The 24,508-nt window shown below is 36.6% G+C and overlaps 1 protein-coding gene across 1 annotated transcript in view; it reads right to left on the bottom strand.

Moving 5' to 3' along the window:
- CPNE8 (copine 8) overlaps window positions 1-24,508 on the bottom strand; it is a 215,605-nt gene that overhangs the window by 51,141 nt on the left and 139,956 nt on the right. The window contains exons 11-13 of the mRNA XM_059185658.1: window positions 18,455-18,530; window positions 14,786-14,839; window positions 13,477-13,538 (exon numbers count right to left, since the gene is read on the bottom strand). Of these exons, the coding sequence (XP_059041641.1) occupies window positions 13,477-13,538; window positions 14,786-14,839; window positions 18,455-18,530 (192 nt within the window). The remainder of the gene's footprint in view (window positions 1-13,476; window positions 13,539-14,785; window positions 14,840-18,454; window positions 18,531-24,508) is intronic.

Below are 24,508 nucleotides of genomic sequence, written 5' to 3'. Positions count from 1 at the left end.
TGACTTGACTCTGGCCAAATATTTACCTATTAATTTCCCAGAACTTTCCCACAGAGCAACTCACCTATTAGCCTCTCTCCTGTGGTCCCTTTCTGCTAAGATGTGAGGGGGAAAAAAACCAGTCCCGCGCTGCTGCTTTTTTTTTAAACATTTTATTTATTTTCTTGAGAGAGAGAGAACACGAGAGGGGGGGGAGGGCCAGAGGCAGAGGGAGAAGCAGACCTCCTGCTGAGCAGGGAGTCTGCTGCAGGGCTCAATCCCAGGACCCTAGTTGGGACTAGAACCTGAGCAGAAGTCAGACACTTAACCGACTGAGCCGCCCATGCACTCCCAGTACCCTGCTTCTAATCTTGATCTAATCTTGATTCTAGTCTTTCCTCCAAGACACTACAAACCCAGATATGAGATAAATGGAGGTAATTTCTGGCAGAGGCAACAGAAAGTCATTTTTTCTTCCCCCAGAAAACATGGTTCATCTGTTTCATTTGGTGACTGTGGTATGCATTGTGAAAAGAGGAATGTCACAAGATGATAAATTCTGAGAGAGACAGAAAGGTGTATTACCTAATTCAATGAATTGTCACTCTCTTTGTTTAAAAGTCCTATTTGTCATAATGTTTCATTATGCTAAGAGATTTGGAGGAAAGGGTGGAAAGTCAGGTTTAAAATGGCTTTCTCATAGGGGCGCCTGGGTGGTTCAGTCATTAAATGTCTGCCTTTGGCTCAGGTCATGATCCTGGAGTCCTGAGATCCAGCCTCCCAAGCACCCCGAGTCAGGTTCCCTGCCCAGGGGGAAGCCTGCTTCTCCCTTCTCCCTCTCTCACTCCCCGTGCTTGTGTTCCGTCCTTTGCTGTCTCTCTCTGTCAAATAAACAAAAAATCTTTTTTAAAAATGGCTTTCTCATTAATCTGGATTTATTCAGTGGCTACTTGGTGTCCAACTTTATAAAAATATTTTAAAATTGCCAGTATCTTTGAGAAGACAAGTCATATAAAGTAACAAATTAAAATGACACCAAGGAAACTAGCAACCACTCAGTATAAGTGGTAGGGACTTCTATAGCTCATCGGAATTAGCTGGATGAGAGTTCAGGCTTTCTTTAGAGGAAGAAAATGACAGTCCATAGTCCTGCAAGTTTCTAATACATTCAATAGTCTGATAAAAAGCACAGACTAGGGTTCCATATTGACATGAAATTCTGGTAACGTAGAGGGACTCAGTATGCAGAATTTGCAATCCGTTTCCCCCCTTCATCTGCCACTTAGAGAGATGTGTAAAACTTTACAGATATTTGTTCTTGGTTGTGTTAGTGGTGGAGTAAAGAGTTTCATGAAGACTTAGGACACAGAGAGGACTTAGCCAAATTGATATTTATGATTCTGCCCTGGGATGCTTATAGTGTATCTGTAGAGTCTATAGATATATTGAAAATACAGAAAAATTTTACAAATCTGCTTAAGTCAATAAACCCACTTTATAGATAATAAAAATTATAATAATGATAATGTTACTCTAAAGTAGAATCTTAGATTTCAGAACAGCCTATGACTTCATTTGTATCTGACATGCCCTTACTAATAGTTATTGGGTATTCAAGGCCATATATTAAAGATTACTGAGTAAATACCTTTAGTTCCCAATTATATCAGACTTTTAATATTCAAAATTATTGCTTAATAAGCAAACAGAAATAACATAACCACTAGGATAAATGTACAGAGTGTAATTTTTAAAAAATGACCCCACGGTCAAAAGTCCAACAGGGACAATCAGTTTTTATTACTCTACAGTAGACATCCTTTGTAGATACTATTCTTCTATTTAGAAAATAAAGCTCTTTATAACTTCAAGTCATAAAATACACCTTATGTTCCAGGGAAAGCATGGTACTGCTTAACCAAAAAAAAAAAAGGAAAAAAGAGAAAGAGAAAGCTCTAAAAATCAGATTTTTATTTCAGAGAATATTTGCATAAAAATTAGAACTTAGCTGATTTAGGATGCATCTGTCTCATCTGCTCACTGTATACCTGAATCCATAAACTTGATGATTGCAGCCAAACAGAGTGTTTTTAGAAACTGAGACTGTGAATGAAAAGTAACAAGCTAACAATACGGTGTCACAAACAATCAGGGTTATATTTTCATGTAAATATCTACATCAATAACAACTACAGTAATGGAAGCCCAGAATATCCAATACTAGAAATTAGTCTATAATGTTCCTTCGAATGGGAAGATATTAAAGGACTATGAAAACAATTTTATTTAGTATTTAAATGTGTTCATTCTTAACTCTGCATAATTTCTACTTGGATTCATGGGAAAACAAATAACAACATTTTTATAATTTTCTATTGAATTATTTTTCTGTGAGCTGAAACAAGAAGAGAGATGAAAATCTGAAGGCAACTGAAGAATTTCTTTCTTTTTTCCATTGGACATTCTTTCCTACTTTGTCGAAGATTAGTTGACCACAGAGTTGAGGGTCTATTTCTGGGCTCTCTATCCTGTTCCATTGATCTATGTGTCTGTTTTTGTGCCAGTACCATGCTGTCTTGATGATGACAGCTTTGTAATAGAGCTTGAAGTCCAGAATTGGGATCTACCAACTTTGGCTTTCTTTTTCAATATCCCTTTGGCTATTCGAGGTCTTTTCTGGTTCCATATAAATTTTAGAATTATTTGTTCCATTTCTTTGAAAAAGATGGATGGTACTTTGATAGGAATTGCATTAAATGTGTAGATAGCTTTAGGTAGCATAGACATTTTCACAATATTTATTCTTCCAATCCAGGAGCATGGAGGATTTTTCCATTTCTTTGTGTCTTCCTCAATTTCTTTCATGAGTATTTTATAGTTTTCTGAGTATAGATTCTTAGCCTCATTAGTTAGGTTTATTCTTAGGTATCTTATGGTTTTGGGTGCAATTGTAAATGAGATTGACTCCTTAATTTCTCTTTCTTCTGTCTTGTTGGTGGTGTAGAGAAATGCAACACATTTCTGTGCATTGATTTTTTATCCTGACACTTTACTGAATTCCTGTACAAGTTCTAGCAATCTTGGAGGGGAGTCTTTTGGGTTTTCCACATATAGTATCATATCATCTGTGAAGAGTGATAGTTTGACTTCTTTTTTGCCGATTTGGATGCCTTTAATTTGTTTTGTTGTCTGATTGCTGAGGCTAGGACTTCTAGTACTATGTTGAATAGCAGTGGTGATAATGGACATCCCTGCCATGTTCCTGACCTTAGCGGAAAAGCTTTCAGTTTTTCTCCATTGAGAATGATATTTGCGGTGGGTTTTTCATAAATGGCTTTGATAATATTGAGGTATGTGCCCTCTATCCCTACACTTTGAAGAGTTTTGATCAGGAAGGGGTGCTGTACTTTGTCAAATGTCAAGCAGGAAAGAATGTCCAATGGAAAAAAGACAGCCTCTTCAATAAATGGTGTTGGGAAAATTGGACAGCCACATGCATAAAAATGAAATTGGACCATTTCCTTACACCACACACAAAAATAGACTCAAAATGGATGAAGGACCTCAATGTGAGAAAGGAATCCATCAAAATCCTTGAGGAGAACACAGGCAGCAACCTCTTCGACCTCAGCCGCAGCAACATCTTCCTAGGAACAACGCCAAAGGCAAGGGAAGCAAGGGCAAAAATGAACTATTGGGATTTTATCAAGATCAAAAGCTTCTGCACAGCAAAGGAAACAGTTAACAAAACCAAACGACAACTGACAGAATGGGAGAAGATATTTGCAAATGACATATCAGATAAAGGGCTAGTGTCCAAAATCTATAAAGAACTTAGCAAACTCAACACCCAAAGAACAAATAATCCAATCAAGAAATGGGCAGAGGACATGAACAGACATTTCTGCAAAGAAGACATCCAGATGGCCAACAGACACATGAAAAAGTGCTCCATATCACTCGGCATCAGGGAAATACAAATCAAAACCACAATGAGATATCACCTCACACCAGTCAGAATGGCTAAAATCAACAAGTCAGGAAATGACAGATGCTGGCGAGGATGCGGAGAAAGGGGAACCCTCCTACACTGTTGGTGGGAATGCAAGCTGGTGCAACCACTCTGGAAAACAGCATGGAGGTTCCTCAAAATGTTGAAAATAGTACTGCCCTATGACCCAGCAATTGCACTACTGGGTATTTACCCTAAAGATACAAATGTAGCGATCCGAAGGGGCACGTGCACCTGAATGTTTATAGCAGCAATGTCCACAATAGCCAAACTATGGAAAGAACCTAGATGTCCATCAACAGATGAATGGATCAAGAAGATGTGGTATATATACACAATGGAATACTATGCAGCCATCAAAAGAAATGAAATCTTGCCATTTGCGACAACGTAGATGGAACTAGAGCATATCATGCTTAGCGAAATAAGTCAAGCAGAGAAAGACAACTATCATATGATCTCCCTGATATGAGGAAGTGGTGATGCAAAATGGCGGCTTAAGTGGGTAGGCGAAGAATCAATGAAACAAGATGGGATTGGGAGGGAGACAAACCATAAGTGACTCTTAATCTCACAAAACAAACTGAGGGTTGCTGGGGGGACGGGAGTTGGGAGAAGGGGCGTGGTGTTATGGACACTGGGGAGGGTATGTGCTTCCGTGAGTGCTGTGAAGTGTGTAAACCTGGTGATTCACAGACCTGTACCCCTGGGGATAAAAATATATGTTTATAAAAAATTAAAAATTTAAAATTAAAAAAAAAAGAATTTCTTTCTAAGAGTTTAATCACAAGCTGCTGGTCATACGTATTCCACATCAGTCACCTGTTGCCCCCTTTCTCTTTTCTCATGCTCCCACACATTCGAGTGTAAGGGAAATGTTTTACAAAATGAATGCAGGAAAATCACAACTAACTTTTTTTGGAAAGCCCAGAGCTAGTCCAGAGTACCAACTGCTTCTCATATTTTACAGGTTGACTTTTTTACCCTTTTTGAAGACTTCCACCTACGCGAGCTCAGGTTCAACATGACTGTAAGTTAACAATAGTTTCTCCTAGATTAGAAAGGATATGGTAAATAGGTCCCAGAATTGAAGCCAAATTAACAATAATGGTGCTAATCCAAGTTAGCAATGAAATACTCCACAAACATGGGCAACAAATACTTGTACCTTAGTATTTTAGGTTAAAAGTGAGTAGTTACTACAATTTATTATAAAAACAAAATGGAATTGAACACTTTGCTCCAATCACTTCTGAAATACCATACGTATTAGAAATATAGTAGAGCATCTCTTCAGGAAAAGCTAACCTTGATAAGATAATCCCACAAATCTTCAACTGTACTAATAGGACCTCTAAAATACCACGTTGGGTTGCTTGGTTGATTGCAGCCTGAAGTGTCAGCTTATTTCATTGAACCTCTCCAACGTAATCACAGGACAAAAGCAAGAACTGATGGCTAAATTAAGAAGAGTCTCATGAGATGTGAGCTGAAGAGGAGTTCTATCAAAAACCAAGATGTGAATATTGGGGAAGTTTAGCTGAAGTGTGGACTACACTTAAAAGATATAGTTGCCAGCTACCTTTCTGTATTCTGTCCTCACTTAAAAATACTCAGGTCTTTAAGATGGAACTAGGGGAAGAAGAAGCAGAAGAAAAGCAAAAAAAAAAAAAAAAAAAAAAAAGTTGCTGAAACCTAGGTTTCCAAAGATATGAGCTTTTACAAAAGATATCACAACAGCTAATAAATAGAGGTCTCACAGGTAAAAATTGACAATGCCTTATACCATTTATTAAATTAGCAAACTATATATTATGCAACACTGTATACAGTGTGATCCCAATGTTACAAAAATCATTGTGTGTTTCAGAATAAACAAACAGGTAACTATGATTATCTCTAGAAGATACGATTACAGAGGACCTAGCATAAATTATGTTCTCTTTGCCTAACTCTTCTTTTTCACATTTTATTTATAATGTATAATTTCACATTTTATGTTTATAATGTGAAATTCAAAGATTTTTATGTTTAAAAATTGGAGACATAACACTTCTTTCCCCCAAATGTCAATATAAACCACTAATAAAATAAGATAAAAGTATTTTATTATGTTTGAAAAAAAAAAAAAACAATGAAGAATACGAAGTATAACCAAGGTGTTTTAAGAGTTTTCAGAATTTTTTAAGTTTTAAGAGACCAGGAATTCTGATTGCTGTTTTTCACAAGAGTCAGTAGCCATTTATGGAAACTATACATAATTATTGTCAATTATTACAATTAATTCTAATTTGAAATAAGAGCAGATTATATTCTATTTTGCTATTATTCAGAAATTTTGTATAATCATTTTTTTTGATGATTTTCTACCACTGTAGTGCATTTATCCACCTGGAGGTTGAGATTTCTTTTGTTTGTGTGTGTGTGTGTTATGTTAGTCACTCTAGAGTACATCATTAGTTTTTGATGTAGAGTTCCATGATTCATTGTTTGTGTATAACACCTGCTCCATGCAATACGTGTCTTCCTTCATACCCAACACCAGGTTGAGATTTCTTAGTAGCAAGGGCAGAGAGCCCAAAATGTTACAATGTCTAAACAGGTGAAAAAAAAAATTGACAGAAAATCTACCAAGAAAAATAAAAATACTGTTCTGATATATTTAGATTAGATGTTTGTACCTACACTTCCACCTTGTTTTCATACTGATATTCTCTTTTCAAATTGCTATAATGTTATTTTTATTACCAATGGAGATTTTTAAGAAAGATAGGAACATGAAACTCTACTCTTCACTTCTTTAACCAGAACCTGTCAAGTATCGTATGAAGTAATTATCTTAATCAATCTCCATAACTCACAGTTAATTAAACTTTAAATCTTCATAAATACCTAATAATAAAATTAATAGATACTCTGCATGAGAGGCTATCTAAATTACTATATATATATATTTTTTTTTAAACTGTATTTTTGACTGGCACCAGCTAAATGGTAAATATTACATACATAAAGACTAGAATTAACCAAATGAGCTTCTTTTTCATTATTTTTGGAAAAAGAGAAAATTATTGATGAAAATATTACTCATGACAGAAAGGAGAAGGAGAAAATGGGTGAGCACAAAGCGAAAGAGGCCAATGGAGAGATGGGTCAAGTTAATTCCCATGAGTCATTTAGCTCAGGGCCTGACACATAAGTGGTCAGAAGAGGTTAACAGGAGAGGTAACAAATTACATTGTGTGGTAAGTTGATAGGGTAGTCTTTTGTAAGAATATAAATAATTTCAGAATGCTGAAAAATAAGTATCATTAAGGCCATAAAAGAGTTGGAAAATCTAGTTGAATGACATCATTTTTCAGATACACTGTAAAATTACAGAGGTCTGAAATTTAGGTACATGAACTTTTTGGCCTGCCATTATACAGCATGAGGAGTGTCATAAAGCCACCTCATTCTATCATTAATAAAAATCGGAATTTAAATTCTTTCATTCAACTGCTTAATAAGTTCTTAAGAGCAAAGATGCATAAATACACATGCAGAATACAATAATTATTTTGTCTGTCAATTTGCATTTCATTATCAAAAGAAATAGTATATGAGAAACTATATTATACATAGTACAAATAATGGTAATAGGTGAATGTATAATTGCATTATATTTAAAAAATATGTTTACTTCATACACCTTTATATAAAGATAATATATTATAGTTAAATAATATTTTTATGTTCTGTTTAGATACAGGCTCATAGAGAAATTAATATTAAGTCCAGTTAGGTTAATTATATAGTATATATAAAAATGGATTCTTATTAAAATCTTGGGAAGACAAGATTAGACAAAGTATACCTCATAGGTTGGGGCTCCATTTATATACAGACTTCTTTACAGAAGAAGGCACTCGTATTTCTTCCAGTTTAGAGAGTACTAAAGTAGCAAGTGTGTAAGATTAAAAAAAAAAAGTCCTGGAGGTTGTACACAGCAGAAAAATACAGAAGCATGATATAGTCAAGACCATCATTGCTTTAAATATTGTAGAAAACCCATTTGATCTAATTAGCCCTAAAAATCCTCAAAAGGAGAGAATGTGTACAATCAATAAAAGTGACTTATTGGTAAGAGATTCAGAAATGTCCTTTACTAATAGACTCCTATCAAAATATTACAAGATTTGCAGGGCACCTGTTAAGCATTTGACTCTTGATTTTGGTTCACATCATCATCTCCAGGTTGTGAGATTGAGCCCCCAGTCGGGCTCCACACTAGGTGTGGAGCCTGCTTAAGATTCTCCCTCTCTCGGGGTGCCTGGGTGGCTCGTGGGTTAAAGCCTCTGCCTTTGGTTCAGGTCATGATCCCAGGGTCCTGGGATCGAGCCCCAGATTGGGCTCTCTGTTCAGCAGGGAGCCTGCTTCCCTTCCTCTCTTCCTGCCTCTGTGCCTACTTGTGATCTCTGTATGTCAAATAAATAAATAAATCTTAAAAAAAAAAAAAGATTCTATCCCTCTTTCTCTCTCTCCACCCCTCCCCTCTCTTGCTTTCTCTTTTTATCTAAAAAAAAAAAACTTACTAGATTTGCAGTGCTTAGCAAAACATACAGGGTACTTCTTTCATACACATATATTTTACATGCTCATAATGTAAAACAAAACCAAAACCAAAAGGAAACTTGAACATTTAAAACTCCAAATAATTATTTCAATGAACAAATTATAGCAAGACATATCAAGCGCTTTTTTTAATCTTATAAAGAGAATGTTAAGCAATGTCCACTTTTTACCATCCTTCTTTATCAACTAAAGAACTTCTTTATCAACTACCACCTATAGTACTAAGATGTTTATTTATGTAGGAATCTACTTTTTTATGGCAAACTCAACTTTCGATTTTTCCGTCTTCTAAGGATAAAAATATGCACAGACATTGGACTACTAAGGTGAGTTGGCAATGAGGAAGAAAAGGGGTCAGGGAGAGGTTGACAACTGTGACTCCATCTTGCAACTGCCACCATTTTGTAGAGTTCCTGGAAGAGCAGCTAGTTCCTGGACTCATAATATGTCTTCAGGTTTAGATACCTGGGAATTTATCTGCCCTGTCCTCAATATTAAGCAAAAGAGGTCAGCTAATCCCCAAGCAATCTATATCAACTGAAATTTCTACACTATTACAAAATATAACAATTTTTATGTTCCCCTACCCTAAAGACCTCTCACAGTGACACTAAATACCTTCTCCAACAATTAGCCAACACAGGACACAAAGTATCTAAAGATTAATTACAATTCAGTTCTGTCGCTTTCAAATTCCTAGTCCATCTTTAACACCAGATGGACTAAAAATAGAACTAAACAGAATTACTACCATTACGCAGCTCCCTCAAGCCTAGATTGACAGACAAAAATGGGTTTCCTGGGCTTCACTGGATACTGTCACCCTTGGATTCCTGAGTATTCCCTCAAAGCTCAACCATTAAGTGTCCCCCCAGCTGCAACCATTCTAGACCTTATGTTATGGCTTCAAGAAACCTAAGAAGACTTCATACCTTTAAAAAACCAGCTTATCTCTTACCTCTAGGACACCCTAATTACCAACTGCCCTTCTTCACCTTTGTGCATGAACTTTCCAGTAACATCTTGGGAATCCTGACACAAAGGTATGGAGGCCAACAATGCCCCACAGGATATTACAGTCTTCAATTGGACCCTGTGGCGAAAGGTTGGCCTCTCTGCCTCTATGCCCTACCAGCTGCCTCTCTACTCCTTACTGCCACCAAAAACATAGTACCAGACTCTCCCCATGGGTATTAGTCCCACATACAGTTAACTCTCTCTTAGATTCCCAACACACAGAACATCTCATCTGCCAGTCGTATCCTTGCCAGTAGTCATTTCACTCTCTTGTCCTCCTCTCAATCTGCTACCTTACTTCCCTTACCCCTCAACTTTTTTTTTCAGTTAATACTACAGAGTATCCTGCACCATATTTTCCTTGATCATTTCTAATGCAACATCATCAATAAACCCAGTACAGTGTAGATTTGGCCAGAGAGATTTATGAAGGTCTAATTGAGGGATAAATAATGAGTCAGTTAAAAGGATGCAACCCCCTCTGATGGGAATACCAACTCCATTGTTAAGCTGTCCCAAACTATAGCCCAGGGGATTCCTCCTAAAATATTGCTGGGTATGTAATAACCCACATACATTCCAACAAAGTACAAAATACTCCCTCTTAACTCCTCTCAGTTTAGGATATTAAGATCATTTACATCATGCCCAATGCCTTTAGTCATATATCATTGCTCCTCCCCACTCCTTCAAAGGTGACGCAACCCCATTTGCTTTAATCTCCTTTCCTTGTTTTGAAGTTACTCCTGTCCTCAATTTCTCTTCTTGCATAAGATATGTCCACCTGGGACCTAGTCTGGTTTCTACAGATGTCAATCTCACTTTTGCATTAGCTGATCATTATAATCTATCAAGCTGCAATTCTATTTCATCCACATACCCTAATGCTACTGCCCTTTGCCAGGTCATCAAGAACAGAAGACAAATGATGAAACTTACTATCAATACTTGAGGGTCCAGTGATTTTCTGGGGAATGATATATAGAAAGTCTCATCAAAGGAATATTTGTAAGAGGTTTTGCTATGATCAAACTAATCCCAAATTCTATCCTTTATTTTTTTTTTTTGAAAGACTTGTTTATTTTAGCAAAAGAGAGAGAGAGAGAGAGAGTGGGGGTAGGGGGCAGAGGGAGAGGGAGAGAGAGAATACTAAGCAGGCTCCACACCCACACAGAGCCCAATACAGGGCTCTATCTCAGGATGATGAGATCATGACCAGACCTAAAACCAAGAGTCAGGTGCTTAAGCAGCTGAGCCACCCAGGTGCCACCCCCCAATTCTATCCTTACTGTAATCTCAATAAACCTTATATTGTAGGACCCCTACCTCCCTTCTATACCAACTTTTCCTTTCTCCTCATCAACAGCACCACTCTGAACAATAAAACAAGAGCAACTGAATCTTGGTGTGCTTCTGAAGGATATGTATTTATCAGTAGCAGCCCATTTAATTATCTTTCCTATATGGGCAATCCTTATGCAAGAATAACTAACAAAACCTTAGCCTTCAAAAGTGTTAAAACAATGCTTGGATCACTGGACAATGTACCCTAGGATTCATATAATCTAATCTGCCTATCCTATCCACTGCCTCTCATAGAACCCAAAGGGCTGTAGGTATAATAATTATTAGAACTGGTCTGGCCATAGGTATGTTGGCCCCTTGGGGAAGATTTGCTTATCATAAAGCCACCCTGTGTAATCTAACAAACATTCTAGAGGAATTATCCCACTATACTGCTTCAGCCCTATAAAACTCACAATTATCCTTGGACTCCCCTGCTTCAGTGGTCCTAGACAATTAAACTGCATTCGACTACTGGCTGGTAGAACTAGGAGGTGTCTGTGCTCTTGCTAATATCTCTTGTTGCACCTGGATAAACACTTCCTCCAAAGTGGAATTAGAAATTAAAAAAAAAAAATCATACAGGCCTCTTGGCTTCACGATATCAACAATCCCATCTTTAGTGAAATTTGGAATGATATTAAAATTATATACCACCCATCCAATGTCTTTAGTTGGTCACCTGAAAAAACAGGAAACATCCTTCAATTGGGACTACAATTGGGATTAAGTATCTTCTTGCTATTCAAATACTCTTTTGCTTGTTTCCAGAAGTGCCTTTTTCTCCTCTTCAGCTCCCAAGCTTCTGGGTCTACTGCTCCAACCCTATGTTGTTATACCCCTTATCTATAAGAGCAGGATGGACCCCAAGCAGCAGCTAAGCACTTGGGCAACAAGGGACTCTACCATAATGAGTTTGCTCACCATAATGGGCCATCTTGATGACTCACACACCAATGATCAGAAAGAGGAAATGAAGAGGAAAAGGAGGGGAGGAACAACAATTCTGACTCCATCTTGCAACTGCCACAGTTGTGTGGAGTTCAGAGAAGAACAGTTACTTCTTGGAATCGTGATAATCATCTTGAGATTTAGACATCTGGAAAATTCCCCCCTGTCCCCCCACCCCACCCCGGGACCCACAACCCTGAGCAACTAATCCCTGAGCACAATGTACCAACTGAAATTTCTCCTCTGCTGTGGTTTAAAAAAAACAAAAAAACAAAAAAACACCATTTTCTCTCACCCTTTTTGGACAAGCACATGGATTGAGTTGGGTTGTCCTGCCTGGTTTTTAACCCTAAATAAAGATTTGTCTCTTTTTTCCTCACTCAGAGGCTCACTGCTGAAGTTTTTCCTGAGCAGCAAACATTTTTTCCCCTTTAATACGTTTCCCTTTACCTTTACTGAAACAATCACTGGAGTTTCTGTGTCTGGATAGCTAGGTGGCCGGTTTCAAGATTGCCCATATATAGCACTGATTCTCCATTTAAGCAAGTATCATTTTGGGGTTTGTTTTTTGTTTCCTTAACTAAGAGCAAACAGGTTGAGCTCTCTGGTTTTTGGTAAACTTTCTTTGCTCCTTAAGCCTCCCCATTCTTTCATCCCTTTCTTCTGCTTCATGACACCAGGGAACTAATACTGGGGAAAAAAATTGCTAAATCATAATTAGGAAGAGGTTTACTTGAGTGTTGTCTCTGGCTGCTATTAACTGTCATGAAGTTACTAACCACATTCAAATTTACCTCTCACCCTTTTTGGATATTGTAAATATAGGTAATAACACATAAATTAGAATATGTGGACATTTTAGATGGTATAGTAGTGAATGACTGTTTTCAATCTCTGGGGATGCTTGGTGATAAAAAAAAATAGGGACAACCAGGTTAAAAATAGGAATAAAACTGAAACAAAACAAAACAAAAACCTCTCTGTTTACTTGGGTATAAGAATCCATAACACATTACCAAGACAAGCTCTGTCTGGACTCTGGAAAATTTCAAGAACGGCTACAACAACCCATTTTCTCCTGAAAATATATTCCTGCCTAGAAGCATAGGGAGAAAGAAAATGACTATTCACCATCTATTTCTGCATGGTGATTTTATGACAAGATATGTTCTTTAATATTCTGGAGCTCAAATGTACATTTACAACAAGCCCTCAAGATTTTCTTCTATTTCAAAAATAATGAAAAGTGCCTATAAAAAGTCCCATATGTTAGGCAACTGAAAATATTCTCCAAAAGTGCAGAGAACAGCTTTATCTGCAACTATTATTAACACAATAATGTCTTTTTTCTTGGTCAAAGAAAAGTTGCAATTTTCCTCAAAGTAATAGCTCTTTGTGTTTAAGTTTATCTCCTTAAGTCTGTAACAAAAGTGCAAAAGGTCTGTCACCAAACCATAATAAAGTTGATCATTTCAGCTGCCTATTACCTAGTGGTAGCAGTCACTAGACACATTGAAAGAAACATTTAAGCAAGGAAACAATTTCAGAGAATGACTTACCCTCCTTTAATATAATCAAGGAATGAAACTTCTGTTTCTACCAAAAAAGAGAGTAAGGTTACCTGAAAAAGAAAAGAAAAACAAGGTAGAATTACCTACTAGTACTAATTGCAACCCCAAATGGACTTCATTCTAAGTATTAGAGAGGAACTCATATTTCATATTAGAGAGAAATATCACATTCTGAAAATCAATAACAATATTATTCTTTATTAAAATCTGCCAGGAATGATTGCTCTTATATTTAAAATGATCAGAATGAAAGGGACCCCCAAAATTAACTAACTCCTTTCTATGACCAGTTTCCTTCCTTTGAAGAAGAGCATGAAAATTGTCCACAAGGACACTGTGTTACTTCTCATTTTAGATAAAAGGAAAGATGAAAGGAGCTGAAAAATGGTTAAAACTAAAAAATCAGAATCAGTGAGTTAAGTCTTATAAGGGGAAATGTATGTTTTTGTCATGGTCCTGTAATGGGGCTATCTAATATTTTAAGTGTCTTGCAGTATAGAAATCTTTAAAAGAAAATTGGGGAGATCTTAGATTTTGCTTCTCCTAAGAAAATTTAATCTCACAATAAAATCTTCAGTGTATTATAGAAGAATTGTCATGGAGATGAAAAGTACATCATAGGTAGTACAGTCAATAATACTGGAATAACATTGTATGGTGACATTTGGTGACTACACTTACTGTGATGAATGTGGAGTAATGTACAGAATTGTTAAATCAGTATGTTGTACTCTTGAAACTGTAACATTGTTTTTAGTTACACACCAATTAAAAAAAAGGTACACCTGAATTCTCCAAAAAAAAAAAGGACTAGGATGATTTTAAGTTTTTCACATATTCAAGATACATTCATCTTTGTACCTTTGGGTACTGATTTAGCCCAGCATCCTACAAGGCTATAAATTTGAACACACTATGAATAAGTGCTTTCCCATGCCATGGGTTTTAATAGGTAAGTGTGGCCTATAAAGAGTCTAGTATTTCTTCCTGACACTTAAACATTTTCATGACTAGTTAATTCTCTCTGGTGTGATTCCACTGAATAAGGATTTCACGAGAAAACTTCAGCTTCCCTCAGAGGCCACATGGTCCCATGGACAACTTGCAAGAAGCTGGGTAACTACTTTTCATAGGGTATTTTCCATTTCAACCATCCCACAGCAAGTTCAGTTTTCTATTATACCCCTTTATATTCAAATCTTAATTTAAAGAGCCTCATCTTAGGTTCTAGCCTGTATAAATACATTTTTCATTCGTTTATTTGACTCCTTAGTGAATAGCATAAAATTTGACTTACTGTTCCTGAATTAGTATATTTTTTCTTTTTTCCTTTTTTTTTGGGATTCACCACCTTGAAAAGCAGATAAAACAAATACACTGTGTTAGGTTTTACACAAAAATTTTTATAAAATGTGTAGTTCAAACTGCTGCCTTCACTCCTGATGCATTTGCTCATTTATAATTGCCTTTAGTATGATTGCTGGACAGTCCTTCAACCAAAACTTCTCTACAAAATTTACCGGTGACCTTCTTTGTGTGTGTGTGACCATCTTTTTTAAAAATACATTTTTTTCAATACTATTCTTCTCAATTATTTTTTGCATTGATTATCTTTATCCATCTGTATCTTCTTTTTTTTTTAAATATTTTATTTATTTATTTGACAGAGAGAGATCACAAGTAGGCGGAGAGGCAGGCAAAGAGAGAGAGAGAGAGGAGGAAGCAGGCTCCCTGCCGAGCAGAGAGCCCGATGCGGGACTCGATCCCAGGACCCCGAGATCATGACCTGAGCTGAAGGCAGCGGCTCAACCCACTGAGCCACCCAGGTGCCCCCATCTGTATCTTCTTGATGTGAGAGAGAATTTAACAACCTAGGTAATAAGTAATAATGACTGCTTTGTAGTAAACTATAAACAGGTAAAGAAAAGTATAGCCAAGATACATAACTTTTTTGTTATTAGGTTAAAAACACGAACATAGCAAATCACCCAAATTATGTACATACATTAAGGACTCTGTTACTCTATTGCTGTCAGGGGTAATAATTTCCACCAGATACTGAGGCTAGGTAGTAATTAGTAAAAGTCTGGTTTGTGGACCAAGATTTAATTTCTGACCATTTATTCCATTAGGAAATACTACTGCACTCCTATATTGTACAAGACACTGAAGAATATAGGGAATGTAAAGATGAGTAAGACCTGTCAATCTAACAGGATAAATAAAAATATATAAAGGAGAAAATCCTTTAGCACATCCTAAACCAAAACACACATGGAAGCATTTAGACAGGCAAAAAAAAGTTAAAAGAATTTATGGCAAGTATTATTTGAACAAAACATTATTAATTTAAGCAAAGGCTACAATAAAAAGGGACGGACATAACCGTCTAGAAAGAGGAAAAAGTAACTGGCCCAAGGTGGCTGGAGCAGAGAGCAAACACATACTATTTCAATGAATCCGAAGGACTGCAGGTACGTGGAGCCAGCAGGAGACACTCCTGTCTCCATGCCTGGGAGCTTGTGCAAGCTTAGAGATCCCACAAGGGCCCTGTATGCTGCTCCAGCCCCCTCATAGCTGCAGTCCACCAATAGTCCTATGGGTCCAGGGTCCCAGGAGTAAACAATCCTGTCTGCAATCATCTAAATCCTAAAAGGGCCTAATACTTACTTAATTCCAGCTCCTTCCAGCCAGTTTGTGAGTAATCCTGCTGGCACAAAGACCCACCAAGAGATGTTCATGTCTGCACCTTAGGAGACCATGAAATATCCTTATATTTATTTGGTCCCAGCCCCTCGGACCATGGTACAAAGCAATCTAGCCCACCCAGGGACCTAGTGGGGTCATGCCCGTCTGTGCCTCCAGAGCCAGTACAGACCAAAGTCTTAAGTATGGTACCCAATACAGCCCTGGGACTCGGGGCTGACTCTTCTAGGTATGGTCCAGAGCCAGTCCTGCCTACTTAGAGACCCACACAGGGATCAGAGAGGAGTCCTCCAAGACACTTGGCAGGAGCCACACATGCCTTCACACTTAATAAGAGGCCATCTGGCTGAGGACCTAGCTGTGCAGCCTGAAAAGCAACCCTGGTTCAGAGTCACCCTCCTGAATAAAGTGCTGGAGCCAGTCTCATGCACAGGGGCCGGACAGAGTCCATGCCCACTCCAGCTGCTGGTAACAAGCACCCCCAACCATGGATGCTACTACAGACCTACTAGCCTCAAAAGCAGCTCTAGTCCAGCATGAGTGCAGGACTCTGCAGGTCTGGAGGTCATCTCGTCAGCTCAGGAACTGACAGGAGAAGGTCTTTGTCTGCCAAAACCAGTCTGTAAAGCTGCAGGGTTTTTTTTTTTTTAAAGTTCAGGTATAATGCTGGAAATCTAGAAGCCCAAAGGTGGGCAGAGAAAGCAGGCATCCATACAAGGATAAGCTATCTTATATTATTTTCATTGCCTGTTTAGAGCCTTAATAGTCATTCCTTGGAAAACCCAGACAGAAAATTGATCCATTACTCCATCTTTGTTGCAGCCTGGGAAGTTCAATCTGCAATATCTCATACTCTACTAAGTAAAATACTATATGTAGCCATTATCATGACACACTAAACATATTTCATAGGTTTGTCTCCCGTTAGACATGGAGGTTTTGTTTTTTGTTTTTTTTGTTTTTTTTTTTTGAGGGAGAGAGAAAATCTTAAGCAGGCTCCACGACTACTGCAGAGCCCAATGTGGGGCTCGATCTCACAGCCCTTAGACCATGCCTGAGCTGAAATCAAGAGTCACATGCTTGACTGACTGAGACACCAAGGTGCCCATAGGCACTGAAATTTTTAACCATCTATGTATCCCCAGGGCCTTAACAGAGAACATGGAATGTAAAATCCATGTAATAAATAGTTTATTTCCAGTGAATGAATGAATGAGGGAATGAATGGAATGTTACTGCTTTAGCTTAGTAAGAAGATGTTAGAAGATGGAAAGTGTTCCACTCCTAACTTAAATGAGGTCAATATTAGTGTCAACCTGGCAGGGAAAGAGTTACTATTATTAACTGATACTGAGATATTCTCCGTTGCCTTTGATGTTTGTTAAATAAAAACATTAAAGAGAATGTACGGTAACTTAGCCCAAGTATTAACAGTGCCAGAACATACCATGTGCTCAATACATATCTGGTAGTTAACTGGCAAGGTAGGTTTAAGGCAGAAAGGGCTACTGTACTTTCTTTAATAACCTGGATTTCTTTAATGACTGAATTATATTTTGTCATTCCATTCAGTCTTCAAGTAAACTACAATGAAGGTGCTCAAACATATGAAGCAGACCACAGTTCATTTTTAAAACACCAAGCTGACGTAATGAAAATGCACTGTTCTTCTCTTTTTACTAAAAAGGTGTTGGGGAGGAGGTTGGTAGAAAGGCAAAAAGACAAAAACAACAACAACAACAACAACAACAAAAAGCCCCGTGAGGTTTGTGAAAAAAAAAAAAAAAAAAAACTTAAAAAAAAAAAAATAACAAAGTTTTGGGAGGCCTGGTGGCTCAGTGGGTTAAAGCCTCTGCCTTCGGTTCAGGTCATGATCCCAGAGTCCTGGGATCGAGCCCCGCATTGGGCTCTCTGCTCGGTGGGGAGCCTGCCTCCCCTTCTCTCTGTGCCTGCCTCTCTGCCTACTTGTGATTTCTGTCTGTCAAATAAATAAATAAAATCTTTTTTAAAAAATAAAAATAACAGTTTCATAGGCAAGAATTTTTAGATTTCTCAAAATAGAGTTAAAAGACCATGAGACTTGAAAAGAAATAATACAATACCATTCAGTCTCAGAAACAAGTCTGTTCAATAAATTGGAAGATTTTTACGTGTATTGGTAGTTGGTTATATTTTGACAATTACCCTTTGCAAAATCTACACTTTTAAAGCATACATTTACTTATTCCAGAGGAAAATAATAAAATATAATTCCTCTTACCTCATATACGTTGAATTGCGATTGTCCTCTAGAAAGTTCCCTATAGCTTGTGGTAAATTCTCCAATGAAATCATGACTAAATTTAAGGGGGAAAATATATAGTATTAGCTTTCATACATTTGCCAAATATACTTTTAAGTTTTCTACAAATGCATGGTTTAATTGTGAAAAAAATGCTTAATATTACTATGAGCATAACTTAATAACATATTTTAAGAGACTCATACATAACTTCATTGTTCTTTAACCCCAAATTATATACACTCAAAAATTATATTTTGTTAGCATTCCAATAATTTTTAATTTATCCCACCAATATTAATATTTCAAACCAGTATTTTAGTTTTAATCACTCATATCTAAAAACACTGTATCATCTATGCTACCAAAATGACTAACAGTTTCTTAGGATGAAAGTTTAAGACACTCAAAAACTTATTACTTATATCAATAATTACAAGTACAGTATAGAGAATTCTCCTAACTTTGTTATGACCAAGATGTAATAGGACATTATTTTTTAACATGGGATTAATAGTCACCAAGCTTTATTTTTGATAATAGCTTCAAAGTACATTGCTAATACCAACATGGTTATTCCGAATTTTCTTCACATTAAAGCAATCATAATAGTCTTCTCAGAAAGCAGACCTTCTACAGATGCCTTCTTAGTTTAGATGGGGAGGGATAAGGACTGTGTAAGCATGCATTAGTGCTCACTATACAAACCTTGTCAATGTGATCACTGAAGTTTACCTAAGGAAGTTTACAGAGGAAGAAGATAAAGCAGATAAAGACTCTAGGAACTAAAGTGGTAAATACACCATAAGGGATGTCTCTGTTGTTTATATCATAGAATTTAAGCTTGGCCCATACACTTTGCAAACACAAGGTGTTTGTTACCATTAAATAACACACACACACACACACACACATAAATGTGTATTATAAATAAATAAATATAAATATATAGAAATGTATTTATATGTATTTTATAATTTTTAATTTATAATTTTATAGTTAAAAAATACATATGTATATGTTTAATGCTTAGTTGTAAAGACCTGATGACCAGAGACAAGCAACAAAAAAACCGTTATCTAGCCAACCAAAACAATAATTTCTAAAGATGGGATTTGGAAGGAAAAACGAGCTGCCATTAATTTCAGTAGAGATTTTGCAGTAAGAAAGGTATTTATTACATTATTTAAAACACACCTCACTTAGATTTCCAGCCTCCCAGTTCTCCACTATCTCAAAGATCTTGTACATACATCATAATATTCTAAATGATACATCCCTCTACACCAGTGTCACCTTGACCTCTAACTTCCAGAAGCAGATCTACATGTATGAAAATGTGAAAGGAACGGGGACTAAAACCAATGGTAAATATATTTGTATGTATGAACCCAATCCACTAGGACTCAATCATTGAAGTTACATGGGGAAAAGTACAAAATAGTACTTTAGCACTATACATTTTTAATTAAGTGAAATAATTTTCTTTGACCTTCAGAATCCCAAGCTCATAATCTTGGTATCTTTCACTGCGATCTTAAAAACTGAGTTTTGGAGATTATGTTTAGAAGCTATCCTCCTCCACTGCTGTGTGTGTTTCAAATATCTTAAGTAACAGTCATGGAAACAAAACATTTCTATCAGAGCACTTCAAGCACAATGATTTGGTAATGGTAAAAGTGTGGCAGGACTTAGGTAACAGAGCTCACCACACTAGTGGTGAGAACTTCATATAGAGGACTTAAACAAAACCTTGAATCACTTAAGCCCTTCTGGCAGTTTTCTAACTATGCTAATCCTCATCTGGTTGATTCTTTCAATTCAACGTTGAGCTATTACTATCAACATTAAATTCCCACCACTCAACACGCATCAAAAACTTAGTAGAGAGAAGCAATATTACTGATCTCAAGTAGACACAATTACTCAGTAAGTTGCAAGAACATGTAATACCCATCCAGATAAATAAAGTACAGCAGAGTGGCAAATCTGGATGCAATGGCAATAGTCAGGTTTATCATACACCACACAGATGTGCCCCTGTTGAAGTCATTCTGGAACTCCCTAAAAAGCAATTCTCTGATATTTGGTTCTGTTTTGTTTTGGTAGATTTGTTACTCTCTACAGAACTGAGGGAGGACCAGTGAGGTACAATTCTGAGCGGGTCCTATTTATCATGAAATGGAGCCTTCTTTTCCCCCTTCTGAGTTAGTTGTTAGAGAGGGCTTATGGCCAAATCTGCGGCCCATTTCTTGCAGGATAGGTCTTCATGACATGCTGTCCTCTGCAGACTTTTCAGGCTTCTTACCTGTATTTCCCCTTTCCTTCAATTTCCTCACCCAGTTTATAGTTCACCATGTCTCTTTACATGGGTTTCTATAAATTATCTTGGATCCTTTCCAGAATGAGACAGGATATAAATAAAAGAATGAATAAAATACTTGTGCCTCCCCTTCTGAGTCTTGTCTAAGATTATTATTTTGAATAAAACACTGAATTTGCATGTCATATAAATGCAATGCTATCCTGTGTTGTAAAGGAGAAAATGTACTGAGTCACAAACTGCATTTCAGCCTCTACAACAACAATTCTGTGAGATAAAGAAAATACATCATTGTATATTCAGAGCCAGAGAAACAGATGATCATGAAGTGAGGATGTGTCAAAAGGTCATCAACGTAAGGCAGTTAAAGAGGAGGTGGCGGTAAACTTGTCAACCCTCGATACAAGGTGCTTTGTCTCCAGAATAAATCTGAAGAATTTGGGTGGATAAGTGGATTGACTCCCAGGTGATTTTATCATCAATCTTTTGGAATACAGGAGAATTTTTATAGTTTCCTTTGCAACCTGTCCTACTTCAAAAATTGCTTAGATAAATACTTTAAAGAAAGATTTAAATGTAATTTTCATGGACTTATAATTATCTTTTTCCCCCCATCATCAACTATTCCTAGATTTTATGGAGATTAAAAGGCAAATTTAATTTACCTTAATATTTTTAACTGTTCCTGATTTTCAATACTATAATATTGAAACAATTATCACTATACAGAGAGATATGATGGGAAGACTTTCATTATAAATCACAACCAATAATTTCCTTGTGATTCAATAATACTGCTTTGCTATTTCCTGTTAATTTAATTGCAACTAAAATAATGATTCTATGTAATGTCTCTCTGACTGCATTTATAAAATAAAGTCTACTCCAGGGCTGTTTATCCCATTTGTGTCTATTTACATCTCCAATTTGTTCTCCTTACTTTTTATAATAGATATATGCTACTGAGGAAAAAAAAAACAAAGGACATTTAAAGCAAATTGATTATTATTATATAGCTATATAGACGGTAGTCTGGCTCTAAAAGCTTTGTTTGAGGAAATTTATTAAATTGTTAAATAAAATCTATATATTATTTCTATGCTCTATTAATAGTGAAAAATAGATACTATGCACATTCACATTTATATTTGAAATCTCTAGGATAGTCCTTACTTATCAAACATGTCTAACCCCCCTCTTCCATTTTTGGCCCCTTCTTTCCCAGCATCACCAACGTTTATAGCCTATTATGTCCTCTAAGAAACCTTTCCTGCTTCATGCCGTTCCCCGTTTGCTCTTAAAGAAGTCAGTTATCTACCATCACAGATCCTGTTATTGTATTATACCTGTTGTTTATTTAGTTCCCCTCTCAGCCTTCATCATACTTGAAGGTAAGAAAGGTGATAAACTCATCTCCATGTTTTCGGCATCTACCTCACTGCCTGGTACACAATGGGCACTGTTGAAAGTTGGAAATAGATTCAAGTTAATATCACAGTCATTCTGTGATCTGATTTTGCCAGTAATATTAACAAAGTTGCCTCAGATTATATTCAGTCTCAGAGAACGTCACGGGTGTGATTCCCATTAACCACTGTTACCCTCTCCACCTCCTTAAAACAACTCTGAGAGCAAAGTAAACAACTGTTCTTTTCCCACAGGAGTATAACCACGCAATCACACCAAACAAAGGCAGAGAAAAGAGAGGCAGGCAATATTAATATTGCCTTTTGCTGGCATTTCTGATGATCCTCATGAAGACCACCCTGTCTTGAGAATAACAGAAGATTCTCACTTTCTTGACTGCCAGCAAACTAGTTTTGCACAAAACATATACAAATGACATGCGTGTACCGAACTCGTCTCATCCCTTTCTCGATCACTGTGTGATCTGGAGTCAGTCAGCCAACTTCAGGGTCCTTATGCCTTCACTTAAAAATTGGAGGCAATGCCTACTTATTGTTTTGAAAATAAACTCAGAGAACTCATTTGATTCTTTCTGTGAAAGTTGCTTAACTCCTTGAAAAATACACTATATTTTTCCAATTACGAAGAATATGATTCTAGATATATAGAGATATGTAGATATAAAATTATATGTACAATTTTAAGAAAGCTTTAATAAAAATAACTTGTGAGGATGTAATAGGCTTATGAATTGATAAATGCTGTGCTGAGCTATTTGGGAGTTACACACACTCCTGTGGCTTGTACTGTTCTAGTGCAACTCCTCTGCCTTGTAGTACACCTATGTGCCATGTTTCAGGTGTGTGTTGAAGGATCTCTCTAACAGGGATTTGTAAACATATAGTATATTAAAGACAGTTTCTCTAGGATGTTGAAAATATTTTGGCTCAAACGCTGGCATGATCCTTCCCACGGAAACAACAGTCCCGGATATCACTGTCTCCTCCGTTTGCATGCAACATAGTGATTTTCTATGTCCCTCTATCTTGTCTAATCTGGGCCAGTCCTAGAAAGCAGAGCAGTATTTTTGAAAATAGCTAGAGATTAAGCAGTCACAGAATGAGACACTTTTAATTGAAGTGCAGTTATGGTGACCCTAATTCAACTCACAGGTTGTAAACATTCCTGTTTAATATTTATAGGAAAAGAGCAGCAGTATTCTTCTAGAGATGACTAAAACCAAACCACTGACTCCATGACAAGTAAAATATGCCATAGGATTTGTGAATTCCCATGATCAACACAAAAGCTCATCTTTATGAGTCCAGATAACAATATATCAGCTATCCCTAATTTTGCTAATTTTCTTTATTTTTACTGTAGTCAAGGCCTTTGACTTTGACAAGGCTTTTCAGTACCTAAGAATGTTCTGTTGGTTTTGTTTAAACAAAAAAAATACCAGCCTCCACTGATTATTTATTTATTTATTTGAGAGAAAGAGAGTGAGCACAAACAGGGGGAGGGGCAGAGGAAGAGGGAAAAGCAGATTCCCTGCTGAGCAGGGAGCCCAACATAGAGCTCAATCCCAGAACCCTGAGATCACGACTTGAACCTAAGTAGACACTTAACAAACTGAGCCACTCGGGAACCCCTAGACTCCACTGATTCTTAAAGGAGGTATCTCTAATTCAAAATTTCAAAAGAATCAAGTCTCTTTTCCCATGTAACTTACTCAAATCCTGAGGGAGAATCTACTTTACCTTAAAAAAAAAAAAAAAATCCAGAAATATGACCTGTAAGCATTCTTAAGATTATGAGCTCATCTGTATGTAAATTTGCCAAACTATTATGATTCTTAATTAATTGTGCTAGTAAATGCAAGTTATAAACACATCCTTACAAAAGCACTATTTTTTCTTTTGTAAAGTACTGGTTTATGTTTTATATTGTAGAAATTATTATATATAAATTTATATGAATGTATTCAATGTACAAGTGATCATATCTCTAGCTTTGTTGGAATTTTAAATAATTTCAAGAGGTTTCCATTATTTTTCTTCCCTCCATAGGTTATAATATTATTTCTGGGCCTTCAAGAGGAAAACAGATATAATCACTCTCAAATATTAACAATTCAGCAGGAAAAATGGGCTAATTTTATCAGTCTTATCCACACCTGCTCTTTGATCCATTTTTAATATAGATAGAAATTTAAAAAGATATAAATAACACATATGTATAAAATAAGTCAGCCCTATTGTCATTTTGGGTATAAATATATATATAAAATGTAATCTAGTAAT

This window comes from Mustela lutreola, chromosome 8, assembly GCF_030435805.1.
Source record: "Mustela lutreola isolate mMusLut2 chromosome 8, mMusLut2.pri, whole genome shotgun sequence".
Classification (NCBI taxonomy): Eukaryota; Metazoa; Chordata; class Mammalia; order Carnivora; family Mustelidae; genus Mustela; species Mustela lutreola.
Note: the sequence above shows the minus strand (reverse complement) of the source record. Positions and strands in the feature narration are given on the sequence as shown.